A 15,523-nucleotide genomic window follows, 5' to 3' on the forward strand; every position below is an offset into this window, starting at 1 on the left:
GAGTGAGTTGCCTAGTATTCCAGTTCCATAAAAAGTTAGAGAGTATTCCTGTTCCTGTGATGAATCCCAGAGTTCCTGATATGAGCTGTTCACTGAACACTGTCCCTGTTGCTAAACCCAGTCTTGACTGTTATGTTACCAGATCCGGTCGCCTCTCCAAACCATGTTGTAGATACACGGCAACCTGGACATGAACATTGTGTTTGTTTCTAAATGTCTATATTAATGCATGCCTAGCTGCAATGCCATTTTCATTAAGTAAAATATTATAATAGGGAGGATGTAGATCAATATGTGTATCTCTACGAAGCTATCCAAGGGCTTGCACAAGTGTCTAAATACTGAGCATGTGCAAGTCTGACTGCCACTTTGTAGTAAGCTGTTGAAATGTAAGCATGTATGTAAGGTCTATCAATCAGTTCATCTTCATTTTATAATGCTGCTATCCATCCTGATGTGTTTCTGGGTAATAAATCAACTAAACAAACTACCCCGGCTGCTTGTCATCTGTATTAGAGAGATGAGCAACACGCACTATTACACATTTAGAAAGTAAATATCCCAAACTAGTCTCCAAGTGTTTTCTTTCTTTGGGACTAGGAACATCCTTGAATAAAACCCCATCTGGCTTGAAGAACAGGTAGAAACAAAACAGTCTTAATTGCAGGATGAAAAAAGATCCCCTGGAAAGGAGGAATTTCCTCCCACTGCCAACTGTAACCTTGATAAATGATCTTCAGAACCCATTTGTCTGGAACAATCTGTTGCTAAAGAGAAAGACTGAGATTTAGGCTTTCTGGAAGCGAAAGAGGGCCAAGGTGGGAGGGGGGGGGGTCACAAGATCTCTTGAACAGTCAGACTTTTTGGAGTGTCCTTGTTTTTGGGAGGTTTGAGACTTTTTTGGAACCTCCTTGCCACTTCTTTACCTGAATTCTGTTGGGACTGTGTATTGTTTTTTGCCAAAATTGGATGAGGTGAAAGAAAAACTCAATTTGAAAAAGGAGGCCTGAAAAATCCCTTTCATCTGTCATTTTGATCACCTCTGTAGTACAGGGACCAAAAATAAATCTCTATCCAAGGAAGAATTTAACATCTCATTTTATACCATTTGGAAGGTTCTGTGAATGCAGCCAAGTAAATGTCATTAAAACCATACCAGTAGCCATAGCCCTGGAAGAAGTATCAACAGAGTTGTACACAGACTGCAAACAATGAGTAGTGACCTGTGCAATAGGAGAAACTAAGTTATTTAAAAGCAGAGTTTTCTTCACAAGAAATAACTGTAGATAAAATATTCCTCATACTTTCACAAAACGTCAGAATAAACTAACATATGAGCCTAACAATTTAAAATTCTGAAATTTAAAGTTATAGAAGTATAACCTTTTCCCTATAACTGCCAATAAGTTTTGCATCCTTACTGGAAAGCTTAGGGTTGTAATTAAGTGCTTAGCAGTAGAGCATTCAACTAAGGCTACAGCTGCTAGGTCAGGTTTGGGAATAGTGTATAAACATTTTAAAGACTGAGGAACTTTATACATCCTATCTGCCTTTTTAGGGACAGCTGGCTATCAGGAAAATTGCAGGCAGTAAAACACACATCCTCTACAGCAGACAGGACAGGAAGAATGGGTGCAGGTTCTGAAAAATCCCTTTGTAACAACTCGTAGTGAGTGTTTTTTGAGGGACTGAGAAGCCTGTGTTCTCCCAATGAAAACACTGGGACATTCTAGTAACAGTCTCAGAGAAAGAGAAATCCCTACAGGGAGAATAAAAAGAGAGCTCTCCAAGTCTGAATCAGAAATCCGAGGACTAAACCCTGAATTCACTCTCATATTTTCCTGTTCAGATTCAGAATTTTGAATCTCTTTAGGAAAGGAAGCATCCACCTTTCTTTTACCAGAAACTACTCTGCAGAAGGAGCAATTATTGAATCAAACCCACAGCCAGTCCCAGTAACCTACTCCTATCTAAAGACATTTGAGCAGGAGTAGACACACGATTGGTTTCTGTTTCTTTTTGACAGGGTAATCTAATTATCAAATGTATGCGTAATTGCTAATGTATATTACTTAATGTCTGTTCATGTGTTATTACTAACTGTTTGAAAAATGTTTTAATATGTTGGAGCTTTCTTACCTAAGCTGACAAGAGTTTTTTGACTAAACCCAGTCGGACAAACCTTGGAAACAAAAGCAAAATAAAATGAAATAAATAAATAAATACAATTTTTTAACCAGTAAAAGGGATAGAAGAAAGGAAAAAGAACAGAGATAATTTTTTGTGGTTCTATACAGTTTGTTGATTTCAGCTTTCCTAATTATGTTTTGTATTAGCAGCAACACAATGAAAAACTCTGGTCTTCCCCCAGACAAAATACTTAACAGGGAAATCCTCAGAAGGGATCAGACTATTACAACACATCACTTGTTGATCACTGTTCCTAGGGACATCATTAGCAAAACCTTCAAAAATGAATAAAAATTTACTTTATTGAAGAAAGTTACAAATTGGTAATACTTAAGATTATTTCGTAAAGAACAGGAAAGGAAATTACCCAATACTTGTAGGAATATGAACAATTCACATCAGCTGGAAAAAAAATGAAAGCACAAGTTTCAAAAGCATAAAGGTGCATAATGCAGTCTTTTACAACAAGGTTCTCTAAAAGGCTGTAGTGTGTGACACTGCATCCAACTGCAAAAAAGATCTGCCAGGAAGACTACTTGTCTGTCTTCAGCACAAACCAGTCATTATATGACTTCTTGCAGCAACAATCCATACAATTAACATCTATAGTTGCTAGAAAATAACGACCTATTCACTTAACCTGCTAGCTCATTTGCTCCCCAGCCAGGGCAAAGCCTACCAGCCTTTTAATTCCACAAAGCTGTAATTTATGTAAGAGGCTCTTCTCTTCCTCACATAATTTACTCATTGAAGTAGGCAACACTTATCTGATATAGACTGCTGTATTAGAGAGCTACTTTATGCTCCTGTGCAAGTATTCCTGGCTCCGAACAGCACAGATGATACATAAGAGAACACCCCTTCCCCATGCCACCAGGAATAGACATATATTCGTATGTAGGTGTCTGGCAGCAGGGTCAAACCACCTCCTTCCCCCTAGGATGGGCAAGCTTATTAATGGCATTCCTTTTCACCCCCAGCCTGGCTATTCCTTCTTCCTGTGTCATTACTCACTCTGGGACAAAGTTAGCTTCAGCCCACTGTGTTACAGAGCCAGGCAGTTTAAGCACAGCTTTTACTACGATGACTGCTACTATCAACAGCACCTACTGAGCAAATAAAAATGTTAAAATCATTAAAATGATAATGTCTGATTTCTGTTTTAACTAAGTTGAGCAGTTCTGGTTTAGCTTTAATAGGGTTTGTACTACTGCATCTAGCTATTCCACCCAATAACAGAGGTTCTACAGCTGATGTCAATATACATTTTATGTATATATATATATATATATATATATATATATATATATATAGACACACACATATATATAGACACACACACATATATATATATATATATATATATATATATATATATATACACATACACATATGGAGCATCACAGTTCAAACCATTTTTTAAATATTACTGCAAATTTCTTGAATTTTACTCTGTTCACACTTTTACAACATAGTCTTACATCCATTTTCTAGAAGCACAATAAGCTGTTCCTGGTCAACAAGCAGCCTTTACTTGTTTTGCTTGCCAAGTACAGGCGGGTATAAAACTTCATTTAAGCAGTTTTCATGAGACTAACAGTGGGTGTCACACACAGCTTTTTCATTTATATTTATTTTGAAAACAGCAGTCACTCAGTAACTCACAGACATGACATGAAAAAAACAGACCTAATAATTTATTTTAAGACAATAAAAAATGCAACATTTCTTACTGTTCACAATTACGAGAAATCAAAAAAAATATATATATATAAGGCCACCTGTTATGGAATGATCATTTTAACTGAATGACATACAACTAATCAAAGTTTATCATCTTCCTGATACTCCTAGACACACACACACACACTTACAGCCACATTTTAATTTTAAAATACAAAATTAAGTTGCATGAGGTGACAGACAGTCTTGCCAAATCAAAGTTTTCAGATGAGCACAGCATTCACCCTAATGAAGTGCAGTCTGATGGACTGGTTCATGCCAAATACATTGATTTAAGAAGGGTTTTGTACTCAGCTGCTGGTGTCTTGTGCCACGATGTACAAAAGGACATGTACACCCAGCTCATATTTTTGACATGGCAGTAAGCACAATGGTAAATTTCTTCCAAACATAAACACTGGTAAACGTACACAAGCACAGTATTTTCTTTTAATGGTCTTGCATTTTTTTAATTTTCAACTGGTTTAATCCAACCAGAAAAACTGACCTCTTCAGGATAAACAGTGTTCTGCTCTAGTTAGCTAACTTGCTCAGTCACAAAGTATGTAAGTAAAGACTTGAAGAATTAGTCTGGTACACAGCATACAGCCTATTAACAGCTCAAAGTCTTAACCGTCTTGACTACACTACTAAATTAAAATTACTGGAAAAGTTTGGGAACACAGTCTTACTTTGAACAAAAGGGCTTGCTGTCAACAATCAAACCTTGTTATGGTACGTCACGACCACGTAAAAAAAAAAGGCTCCAACAGCAAAAGTCCTTTCTTGCCAAAAAACCTGTACATAAATGTTAATGTTCAAAGTCATAGTAACACTTCAGACAAGGTGGCGGGAATGCATAAGATGCCAAACTCCGGAAATGATGCAGTTCCAATGCACACTTTGCTGCTACCACATGAAAATAAAATGTTACATGTTCATGTAATTACTGCTGAACCACACAGTATACTGCATTATGAATGAGCCTGAACACAACTCTTCTATACTGCAGTATGAAAGATCCCGGCAATACATGCTGCATCACCACACATCACTCACTGGTTATTTATTTATTTTTTATTTTTTTATAAAATGCATACCTCTGAAAGTGGTGGACTTGGTATACTTCCCTCATCAAAAAGGCAATGAGCAGCACTATCAGCAAAACAGATCTGCCCAAAAAGGAAAAATCTCTTTACCAGAGACAAGCATTAAAAGGGATATTATGTCTCATTACACCAAAGGGAATTCCCAACACAACAGTTATACTTTACCATTAAAAAATACGCTTACACTCCTCATCAAAAGGTTGTACTCTTATTTAGTTACCAACCTGTCTATGGAGTACTATAAAAGCTAAAATATAAATACTTTTTGGACACTCATGTCTCTAACAAGTACAAGCTTTTAAGACAGCACTAAAAGATTTTGCTAGAATTCATTCAATAAAATAAAACATATAACTTTTCCATTCTAGATATTTGCAGTTTAAGTTCTTACAATCTTTTACCATTTTTAAATAAAAGATGCATAACATGGCATCTTATCCATGCTTACCTTCGACTCTACCACAAACATGCCCTGGAGTAAAACATACGAGTTATTAAGCATCACGGACTGAAATGAGGTTGGGGGCTTCTTCTCTAGGCTAGTAAATATCTTCATTTCTGATGCTTGAATGTCAGTGCCATGGTCCTACTTTAAACTATGCATTTTCTTCACTCAAGTACCATTCTCACACAACTATAAGTCACCATAACAACTCTACAGTGATTCCACAAGTCAAAGACACATGGTTTACACATTTTTTGTATGATCTTGGGACTGAGCTGCAACTTCATAAGTAATGCTGTCATAAGGTGGTCAGAAGAGCAAGTTAAAAAAAATGTTAAATATTCCAATATTCCTTAGCAAAAATATAACAATGTCTCACCTTTGATAACAAATTCAGAACCTTCCCCAGAAAGAACAGTATCTATCGACTATCTCCTGTACTAACTATTGCCAGGCTCCCCATAAGAGAGATCACACATTTTGAAATAATTTTAGGTTTCATTTCACAGAAGATCACATTATTTAATATTAAGAAATCACCAAAGTTGTTATTTACAGCTGATCAAACTGCTTTCAACTTCAAAATTTTGCACGATCCTCTTTGTCCCTTTGAGGAAAAAGCTAGAATGAATCACATGGCCCCAGCCAAGTGGCACAGACTGAACTGCTGAAAATTGATCAGCCCAGTTTATCTCTGCAGGACATACTTAGTGTTGGTGGGTCATAGACAGAACTAATGGGATAAGGCACCCAACAACCAAAGCTGCAACTTCAAGGCGTCCAAGACCCTTTCCACCATTTGAGTCAGGTTTGTGGCTGTGACCAGCCCCGCCTACTTCAGGCAAAACATGAACTGTGGCAACATAAAGGAATGTTCCAGCAGAAAACAACATTGCTACTCCAGTGGCATTGACATCAGAAAGAGCTTCTTTGCTGCTCTATAAATTAAAGAAGAGAAAACAAAAATTATTGGTCAGCAAACAAGGAAGCAGAAGTACAATAAAATAAAGTTATGCACTTACCATAATGATAGATCTGTTGTCTGCTTCCATCCTTCCTCAACAGATGGGTTTATTGGATCCAATTTCAGCCACTCTCAAGACTTTGGCTCCAAAGCTCAGGCTGCTACATTTACTCATAATCCCCTGTAACTAGTAAGCTACCTCATATCAAGTTTGCTAATACCCTACAATAAAACTGCTACATCTGCCTAACAAAACCAAAAGCATCAAAGATCTAGCACTGCTTCCTGAATCAGAACTTTAAAAGTATATGAATAAGCCATAGGGACTGTTTTGCAGTCACTCCAGAAACAAAAGAAAAAAATAACTGAAGTGGGAAGGAGGAAGGATGGAAGTAGACAACACAGATTTGTCAGTACGGTAAAGTACATAACTTTTATATCTGATGTTGCCTCTTCCGTCCATTCCTCAACAGATGGGACAGAGTTCCCTGCTACCATAAACACTGAGAGGTCTCAATCAAGGGCATTCCAGAGGAAAGACAAACAAAATAAAGCTCTACACCTGGACTGTAAATCCAACTTGTAGTGAAATATGAAGGTATGGACATTAGGCCAAGTAGCTGCAGCATAATTGTCATCAACAGGTGCTCTGGAAAAGAAGGCAGTGGAGGTATCACCTGGTCTAGTAGAACGAGACTTAGGAGATTATAGCTGCTACTTCTTATAGAAATGTGAAATACATTCAGATAACCAGTGAGAAAGAGCTATTTTAGACACACCTTTGTTTCTTTTTCCTCAGCCAAAATTGAGTAAACAACTGGCCAGTCTTCCTAACTTTCTTAGTGTTATGCAAATAAAACTGAAGTTGATGGTGCACATCCAGAAGGTGTAACATGTATTGTCCTTTGCTGGCAAATTTTGGGAAAAAAATAGGAAGGTTGACAGACAGGTTAAGAGATGATTCAGAAGCCACCTTAGGGAGAAAGGATGGATTTGTTCTTAAGAGTTACACTGTCCATATGGAAAATAAAAAAAGGTGATTTACAGGAAAGGGTGTGAAGTTCCAATATTCTCCTAGCAGAGGTGACTTCCAAGCCAGGAAATTTAAGTCAACTGTAGCTGCAGGTTCAAAAGCGGGTCTTGTTAAAGCTTGTACAAGGACAGAAATACCACAGGTGGAACAGAATCCCTGAGGGGGTTGCAAAGAAGAAATGCACCCCTTAGGAAGCATAGGACAATCTAAAGGAAGCAATGGGTGACTGATTTTCTTAATATGAAAACTGGAAATGGGTGCTAGTTGTACCTCAGTACAGTAGCTAACCTCACTGTGAATAAGAAAAGCCAGAAAGCCGAAAAGTCTAAGATCACCAAGAGAGGAGGTGAAAAGGGTCCACATTCCTCATGGAAGCCCAGATTGAAAATTTTTTCCACTTACTCTTATAAATCTTTCTGGCAGCAGGTTTCTGTAAAGAGGTCAAAATGTGAATGATTTCGGATGAAAGCCTAGACTGTCTAACCATCCCTGGAACTACAGAAACCATGCAGTCAACATCAGGGCTTGCACGTCTGGGTAAGGCAATCTGGAGGGGTACGATAGAAGATCTGGAGTGGGGTCCAGCACCAAGGAGGGTGAATCAGATGAGACCACAGGAAGGAAAACCATACCTGTCCAGGCCAAAAAGGGGCAATGAGGATCACCACAGCCTTGTACCATGTTGCTTTCTGTAACAAAAGTGTGGGATGAGAGGAGGGGGAGGATAGCTATAAAGGAGCTCAGGGGTCAAAATCTAGGGGAGAGCATCCCTCGGGTACTCTCCTTCTTGAGGAATTACATCAAAAAATGCTACACTTGGTGTTGGAAGGGAAGTAAAGAAGCTGCAATATGGTTGGCCCAGCTTTTAAAAATCTGATCTGCCACTGTTAGTTTGAGGGACCTCTCATGAGGGAGGAAGATAGACCTGCTCAACCTATCCACTAGAATACTGGATTTCTCTGCTGTGTGTGCTGCTATCAGAAACCGGTGAGAAGACGGCTCATTGCCAAACCCTCATAGCTTCTCAACATAATGGATAAGACAGTGTTCCTCCCTGTTTGTTGATGTATGAAATTACTGTCATGCTGTCGGTCTAAATGGAGGTCGCATATATCTGGGAAGGTAGTTCTGGAAAATCTGCAATGTTAAGAGAACTGCTCTCATCTCCAAGATACTGATGTGAAGACTGGCCTCTGAAGGGGACTACATGCCTTGGACAGTCCATGTTCACTGTACCAGGAGTGGGGAGAACGAAGGAGGCAACCTTGTATTACAATTGGGGATTCCATCACCAATGAATACGAGTTTTGCAAATTCTCATGAGGAAAACTGGAAAGCTAATGGAACACTGTATTGCAAGGGTTCACTGAAACACCCACTGAGCAGAGAAGACACAAAAATCAACTTTGCTTGGAGGCATGTGACAAGAAAGTCCTGCCATTGCAGGCCTGAAATAAGAGAATTCTGGAGTTCGATAGTCAGATTATCTGTAAGGTGGTATCCAGGTGTGCTTCAATGAACTCTATTGGCTTGAACAAGATAAAATTTGGACTTGATTATGTTCAAAGTCATCTTTAGTTGTTAGCAAAGTTGGAACAAGGAATCCCTGGCCTGAAGAATACTCCTCTCGGGGGTGATCATAAGCTGTTGTCCAGGTATGGGAGCATTCAGGACCCCACAGCCTGAGATGAGCTGTGACCACTGTCATATACTTGGTAAATACCCAGGGGTAGTGGTGAGACCAAAGTGCAGTACTCTGAACTGGAAGTAAATGGCTCCCAGCAGGAAGCAGAGAAATTTCTGTATTGTCTGCCTCTATTTACACGGTAGTACATATCCTGAAGATCTATCAAGTATATCCAGTCACCTTTCCTCAACAAAAGTAGAATGGACTATACCGTGACCATCCAGAATTGCATCTGTTTCACATACTGGTTCAAATGACTCCAGTCCAAAACTGGCTTGAGGTCCCCACTTTTCTCTGTCACCAACAACCACGAATCTTAAGTAAACTCTGGATCCTTGCTGGTCTGTTGGGACCTCCCAGATGACTCATTTGTCTAACAGTTTTATTATTTGTAATGCTGCTGCTTTTCGTTGTGAGGGTGAAACACTGGGTAGTTTTCATGAGCTGTGGGGGAAGAAGGGGAAGAAAGAGAAGGAATGAAGTAACCTATGTTTATAACTTTCTGCAACCAAGTAACTTGAGTGATGGATGTCCAGGCCGTGGGGTGTAGGGATAAGCACTTTACAAGCTGCCTCCAGCATGCGGCAGTCTGGAAACCATTCAGGAGAGCTAAAAAGACCCATCAGTGAAAGAACCCTGAAAGCCTTGATTTTGTGGACCACCTCTGTCACAGGGGCAATTGTCCATCATTATTTTTCCCCCATTTGCTTTGGGTGGGGGGATTCTAACACCAGAATTTTGGGCGAAAACCTTGGGATTTGCAAAATGACAGTTTCCTTCCTCCACTCTGGTTTCTAGAGAAGGTTCTTTGAGGGTAGAAAACCAGATCCATACAGGAGACAAGGTTTTTCCATTTTGCTCTTTTCTGGATACTCTCTCTTTGACCTTTGGTCTGAATAGGGTGTAACTATCATAACAGGAGTTGATAAAAGATGTTTAACTACTACTGCCTAACTGTTATGCTGCTGTCCACAGATCTCAAAGTACCCTCTGTCATGTTAAAGGCACATAGGCACACTCGAAAGGGATTGAAAGGTGGCTAACTATGTGTTGACAGACTTTTCCTCCACATATAGGGACCATGAGAAGGATTTAAAAAGTTTCTTGTCAAATCCCTCTGGAAGTGTGTGACATGGGCAAAACAGATCAGTGGTCCAAGAATGAAGGTCTCAAGCATAAACCAGCTTCCCAAATCTGTCCAACGCCCTGGACTCCCTATTAGTGGGATGGACAGTGGAGCTTTCCTCAGTTGCTCCTTCTTGGTGGCCACCAACATGGAATCTATGGCAAGAACCTTACTCAAAAAGGGACAATCCTTAGGATAACTTTGCCCGACTTGTGTGGGATAGGAGTCTGGCTTCTTCCGTGCCCTCAGAGATCAGATCCACCATCTCATCTGCAGGATGGAACACCCAAAAAGGTAGCTGGGCCAGCCCCAAAAGCCCCAATATATACTGACTCCTCCTGGGTGGGGGTTTCGGAGGACCACCCTCTTTCTGTCTAAGTAGTTCCAGGATTTTGCTGAACAAGACATCCTCAAGGAAGGGAAGATCTGGGAGACCACTCCCTCCACTGAAGACAATACCTTTGGTCAAAGACGAGGGGAGTCAACATGCCTCCTTTTGAACAGTGGGGTGTTCTGGAGAGGACACTGGAGCTGATGGGGAGTCCACAATGTGGACACTTTCAAGACTTTGACAGGCTGGCCATCCTAATGGGACAGAATGTGTAGGATCAGGGTCCAAGGAACTCCTGGGGAGGAGGGACAGATCCGAGCAGGAAGGGGAAGTCCACAACACAGACCGAGACGGCACCTTCCCAAAGACTGTGAAAGCAAAAGTTGAAACACCCAACACTCCCTTGCCAGTAGGAGCTGCAGCACTTAACACTGACAGGTCCTGTAAGCCTGTTCAACTTGGCTTTGAAGCAGACACCACAGCCAAGCTATATAGTGCCGAGGCTCTGAGGGGACAGGGATGGCTCTGAAAGCTTTCGAATCAAGCCAGATCCCTCAGGGTTTGATGCAGACATCTTGGTTTTGAGATCTGTCAGGGTCTGAGCCACTCTGAGATGATCAGATCAAAGATACCATCATAATCAATGAAGACAACATCTATTGATCTGATGCAGACAAACCTTAGATAATGTCTGGATCCAAAAACCCTGAATCAAAGGGTCAGATTGGGGAAGGAACAATGAGGTGATGAGGGAATGGGCTCAGGCCTACAGCACCAAGAGTGGTTGTTGCCAGAACTTCCCCAAAATGGACTTGGGTCCTGAGGAACTTCCTCATCATTTTATCCACATCTGCCTCGGAAAGGCTCCTGGAGTTCTGCAAAGACCGGACAAATGAAGCCATGGAAGATCGTCTGGATATATGGTGGAAGGATCTTTCCTGGAGGAAAGGGGACTGTAATTTTGGTGACAATGGCTCCAGAGAGAAGTATGGTTCTGGCAAGGGAAGAGTGCTGAATCCATGAAAGACAGGATCCAACACTGGGGTGGGACCTGAAGTTTTGGGCACTTTAACAGCTGAGGCAGTTGAACAATCAAGTCTATATTATATGAACAAAAGTTCATAATCTCGAACGTTCTGAAGAACAAAAATGTTGGACTTCGAAGAGCTTCTTGTGGGATCACAGTACAGTGAAGGTTGGAAAATTTGCCCTTTCCTCACTGTAGTGTGATCTCAGGGTTAATATATATATATTTAGCGTGGGGGTGAGGAGTTCGAGGTCCGGCATTTTCGCTCTTTACAGCGTTCGAGATTATGAACTTTCGTTCATATAACATAGACCCGAACAATCTGGCGACTGCTTTTTAGGCTCCTTTATCTTTTCCTTTGTTTTGGCTTATCCAGACTTCTCACGGTTTTTGTCAGAGACTTCTTTGCTTAAGAGTTGACAGCAGAAGCAGCACAGCATGGAAGGGAGGCTTCTCCTACAGTGGCAGGGAGAAAACCATTAATAACTAACTTATTCCTTCACTCCACCATAACCCTGGAGTTGAAAGCAACAAATGGAACATTATTCATCTAGATAAGCAGCTCCTATACAGTAAACATACTTGGCATGTGCATCTGAATTAGGTACTTCATGGCAACAGGTCACACAATTTTTAAAGCCAGATAGCTTTTCTGCCATGATGTCAAACAAGGCAAACAATACAGATGTAACAAAACAGAAAACTAAATAGCAAGTAAATTAGTAAACTTCTACTACAAAGATGCAAGCTAAAAGGCTAGATAAAAGGAGGATGCAAGTTCATGGGAACCCAGGGATGGAGTAACAGGTGCCAAAAGGGTGACATTTAAGTTCTAAGCTTTCATTTTTTTTTTTGTAAAGGGGAGGTAAATCTATCACAACAGCAGCAAAAGACAACTAGAAAGGAAACAGTCCCGCAAATATCAAAAATATCAATCACATAGAGGTCCAATGAATGGGCGGCAAATGAGATCTGAGGTAACTTACTAGTTACAAGGGAAAATAGGCAAGATGTGAAGCCTACGCTTTGGATCTAAAGTCAGAGTTGGCCTAAGTCAAATTCTAGTAGGACTTGATAACCTATCCATTAAAGAATGGACAGAAAAAACACCAGATCACTATTTTCTGACTAAATTATCATATTGCTGAGGCAGTAAGACCTATGTAACTCATGAAGCATTCACTTCCTCAAACTATGAGATGCAAACACCATTTGGAAATTTGAACTTGGTGCCCTATTGGCCTGAAGGCTGAAAATAATATCAAGTCTTGCTGTTAGTCTACTATGCACAGAGTTCTACTTCATCATACCAGGATATTAAATTGGAAAATATCTTCTCTGAAACTGCAATCTATGTACTACACAGCTTACCATCTCCTCTAGCAGCTATTTCTGCTCCCTGTACATGTCACATCTATACTATACTTGCATTTATCTAATTACTTAAGTTACAGCCACTGCTCCTTAATGTTGTGCTTACAATACAATTATCCTACACCATAGCTCTTTGTAAATATTGTTCCATCATTACGATATTGTAAATACCGCATTATTGTGTTACAAATGCTTCTCTTTATAACGTAAATTACTAACCTTCTCTTTTCTTTTGGCCTAGACTGTGCCTGAAAAGTGTTTGTGGACCAGCACATCTACCTGGTTAGCAAATGTCAAAATTAAACAAATAAATACATAAACAGCAGAAATAAAATAAACCCTTTATCAAATACCACTTCACGTGTGCAACTTAAATTACATGCACAGCAGCAAGAATGTGCTGGGATCTAGAATGACACCTATCCTACAGCCAGATATAGGCTTGTTTTCAGCATGGTAAACAAGAACACAACATAAGGTGCTCAACCCCTTTCTCCAACAGAACACTACTGGAATGTACAGCTACTGAAAATGGACATCTGAAACTAAAGACTAAGAGATGTAAAACACATACATATACAGACAAATGTACAATAGTATTACAAAAATCTAAAGGGATCAGGAAAGCAAGAATCAGCAAAGTAATGCAGCTTTATTACACAGAGAAAAATTCAGTATGTTATCATAGCTATTCCTTAACACTTTAAACACAATATCAAATGCACGTCTATTATTTTTCCAAATACAGAATACCTCTGTAGCTTTAATAAATATTTTGCAGTAAGTTATATTCCTTCTATAGTACAGAAAACTTTTCATTTTTCCTGATTTAGATTTATTAAGGCAAAGAAGGTAAAAAAACAGTTGAGATTACAGTTTTAGAATAAATATCTTCTGCTGTGAAAAATTCATCAATTCTCATGTCTAATAAAGAGGTTATCACACTAGCAATGGTGGTCCAAGGATAACGTCTAAAAGGTTATTTTTTTTTGTTAGCTATATTGCCTTCTGCAAGTCCATATCACATCCATCCAATTAAAATCCCTGAAGAATCACCACCTTAAAGCTAACATAATGGTTCAGAACAAAGTAACACAAGACTACTCACCGTATCAGTTGATACTCATCACAGACACAGTGTAGTGAATATCATTATTGTGCCCCCCACTCATGGCTCTTCTAAAATCTCAAGCTTCCTTGACCAAGACATGCATTACTCTCCCACTGGCCTGTGAGAACTTGCTGTGGAGACATACAATCAGGATCCATATTTTTGATGTTTCTTCCTTGTTGCCTACTTACAATAAGCTCCCTTCTAAGTGAACCAACCTACTTGCACTCAAAAATCAAATGTCAAATGCTCACATTAGCGTAAATGCAGAAATTCGAATCACTATTGTGGGGGGCTGCACCCCCCCCCCCCCACTAACTCAGAGATCGCACTACATTGAGGAAAGGGCAAAAATTCCAATCTTCACTGTACTGTGATTCAAAAAATAAACAGAGTTCCTGCATTTACGCTCATGTGAGTGTTCGACATTTTGACTTTTCATCAATCTAAAGTAGACCCCTCAAAAAATATCATAAAGCCATACAGTAATTCAAGGCAGCTACGATCATTCAATAAAGTGTTGGTCCAAACCCACAAAGCCATTAACTCAGTCGGCGACTCCCTGTTTGCCAATGTCGTTGGTAAAATTTGGAATTCACTTCCATCTAACCTTACCCTCGCACCTTCTTTACGTCTCTTCAAAAAAGGCCTCAAACAGTATTTTAAAAAGCACTGGCTTTGTCCCTGTACTAACTCTGATTAATCACTACTTACTCAATGCCTTATTTAAATTAATACTGTATGCATCTCTTGCTCATAACAGCTTGCTGCAACCTGTTGTTTTTGTATACTATTACAAACTGTGTATATTGTGAGCACCTACTAGAAGGCTTTGTAAATATGTTTGACTCATAACTGTTATATTCTTTCCGTGTTATCCGGAGCTTTTCTCCCTGGGCCTCCACTGAAAATGGACATATATCCAGTTGGACTATCTTGGTCAACAAATATAAAATAAATTAATTTGCTTCTTCAATGGGAGCAACAGCAGACAGAGAGGCTGTCATTCATGCAGCCATCAGAAGGTTTTGGCTTGTATCTTTAACACCTCACTCCCCCAGTGACTGATGTGTACAGATGCTAAAGTGAGTAGCCCCATACAGTCCCATTTCTAGCAGGCTAAATACACCTTTGCCCAGGAAGCATCACCTACCCAGTGGACTATGGTTTAATCAGCAGATAAACGCATGTCCCCAGTCCATGTGCTGCATTTTATTCTCAGGTCCACAGCGGGATACAACAGTGCAGAAGACCAGACACCTTGGAATGGGTGACCTCTATGCTGATCAAACAGCCCCGAGTCATCGCTTAACAAACACATTTCCTACTGAGCTAAGAATCACTTGCATATTGGTTTAAGAAGAAATTAACGCACACACACACAGACACACAGATACACATGTG

The 15,523-nt window shown here is 39.8% G+C and overlaps 1 protein-coding gene across 1 annotated transcript in view; it reads right to left on the reverse strand.

The window, feature by feature from the left end:
- Window positions 1-3,790: 3,790 nt before the first annotated feature.
- The window catches only part of SLC39A9 (solute carrier family 39 member 9), a 620,493-nt gene continuing 608,760 nt past the window's right edge, over window positions 3,791-15,523 (reverse strand). Inside the window, exon 7 of the mRNA XM_044074002.1 lies at window positions 3,791-6,404. Within this exon, the coding sequence (XP_043929937.1) occupies window positions 6,174-6,404 (231 nt within the window). The 3' untranslated portion in view covers window positions 3,791-6,173. The remainder of the gene's footprint in view (window positions 6,405-15,523) is intronic.

Source organism: Protopterus annectens, chromosome 6.part0 (genome assembly GCF_019279795.1).
Source record: "Protopterus annectens isolate FY-2018-M chromosome 6.part0, PAN1.0, whole genome shotgun sequence".
In the NCBI taxonomy this organism is placed as follows: Eukaryota; Metazoa; Chordata; order Ceratodontiformes; family Protopteridae; genus Protopterus; species Protopterus annectens.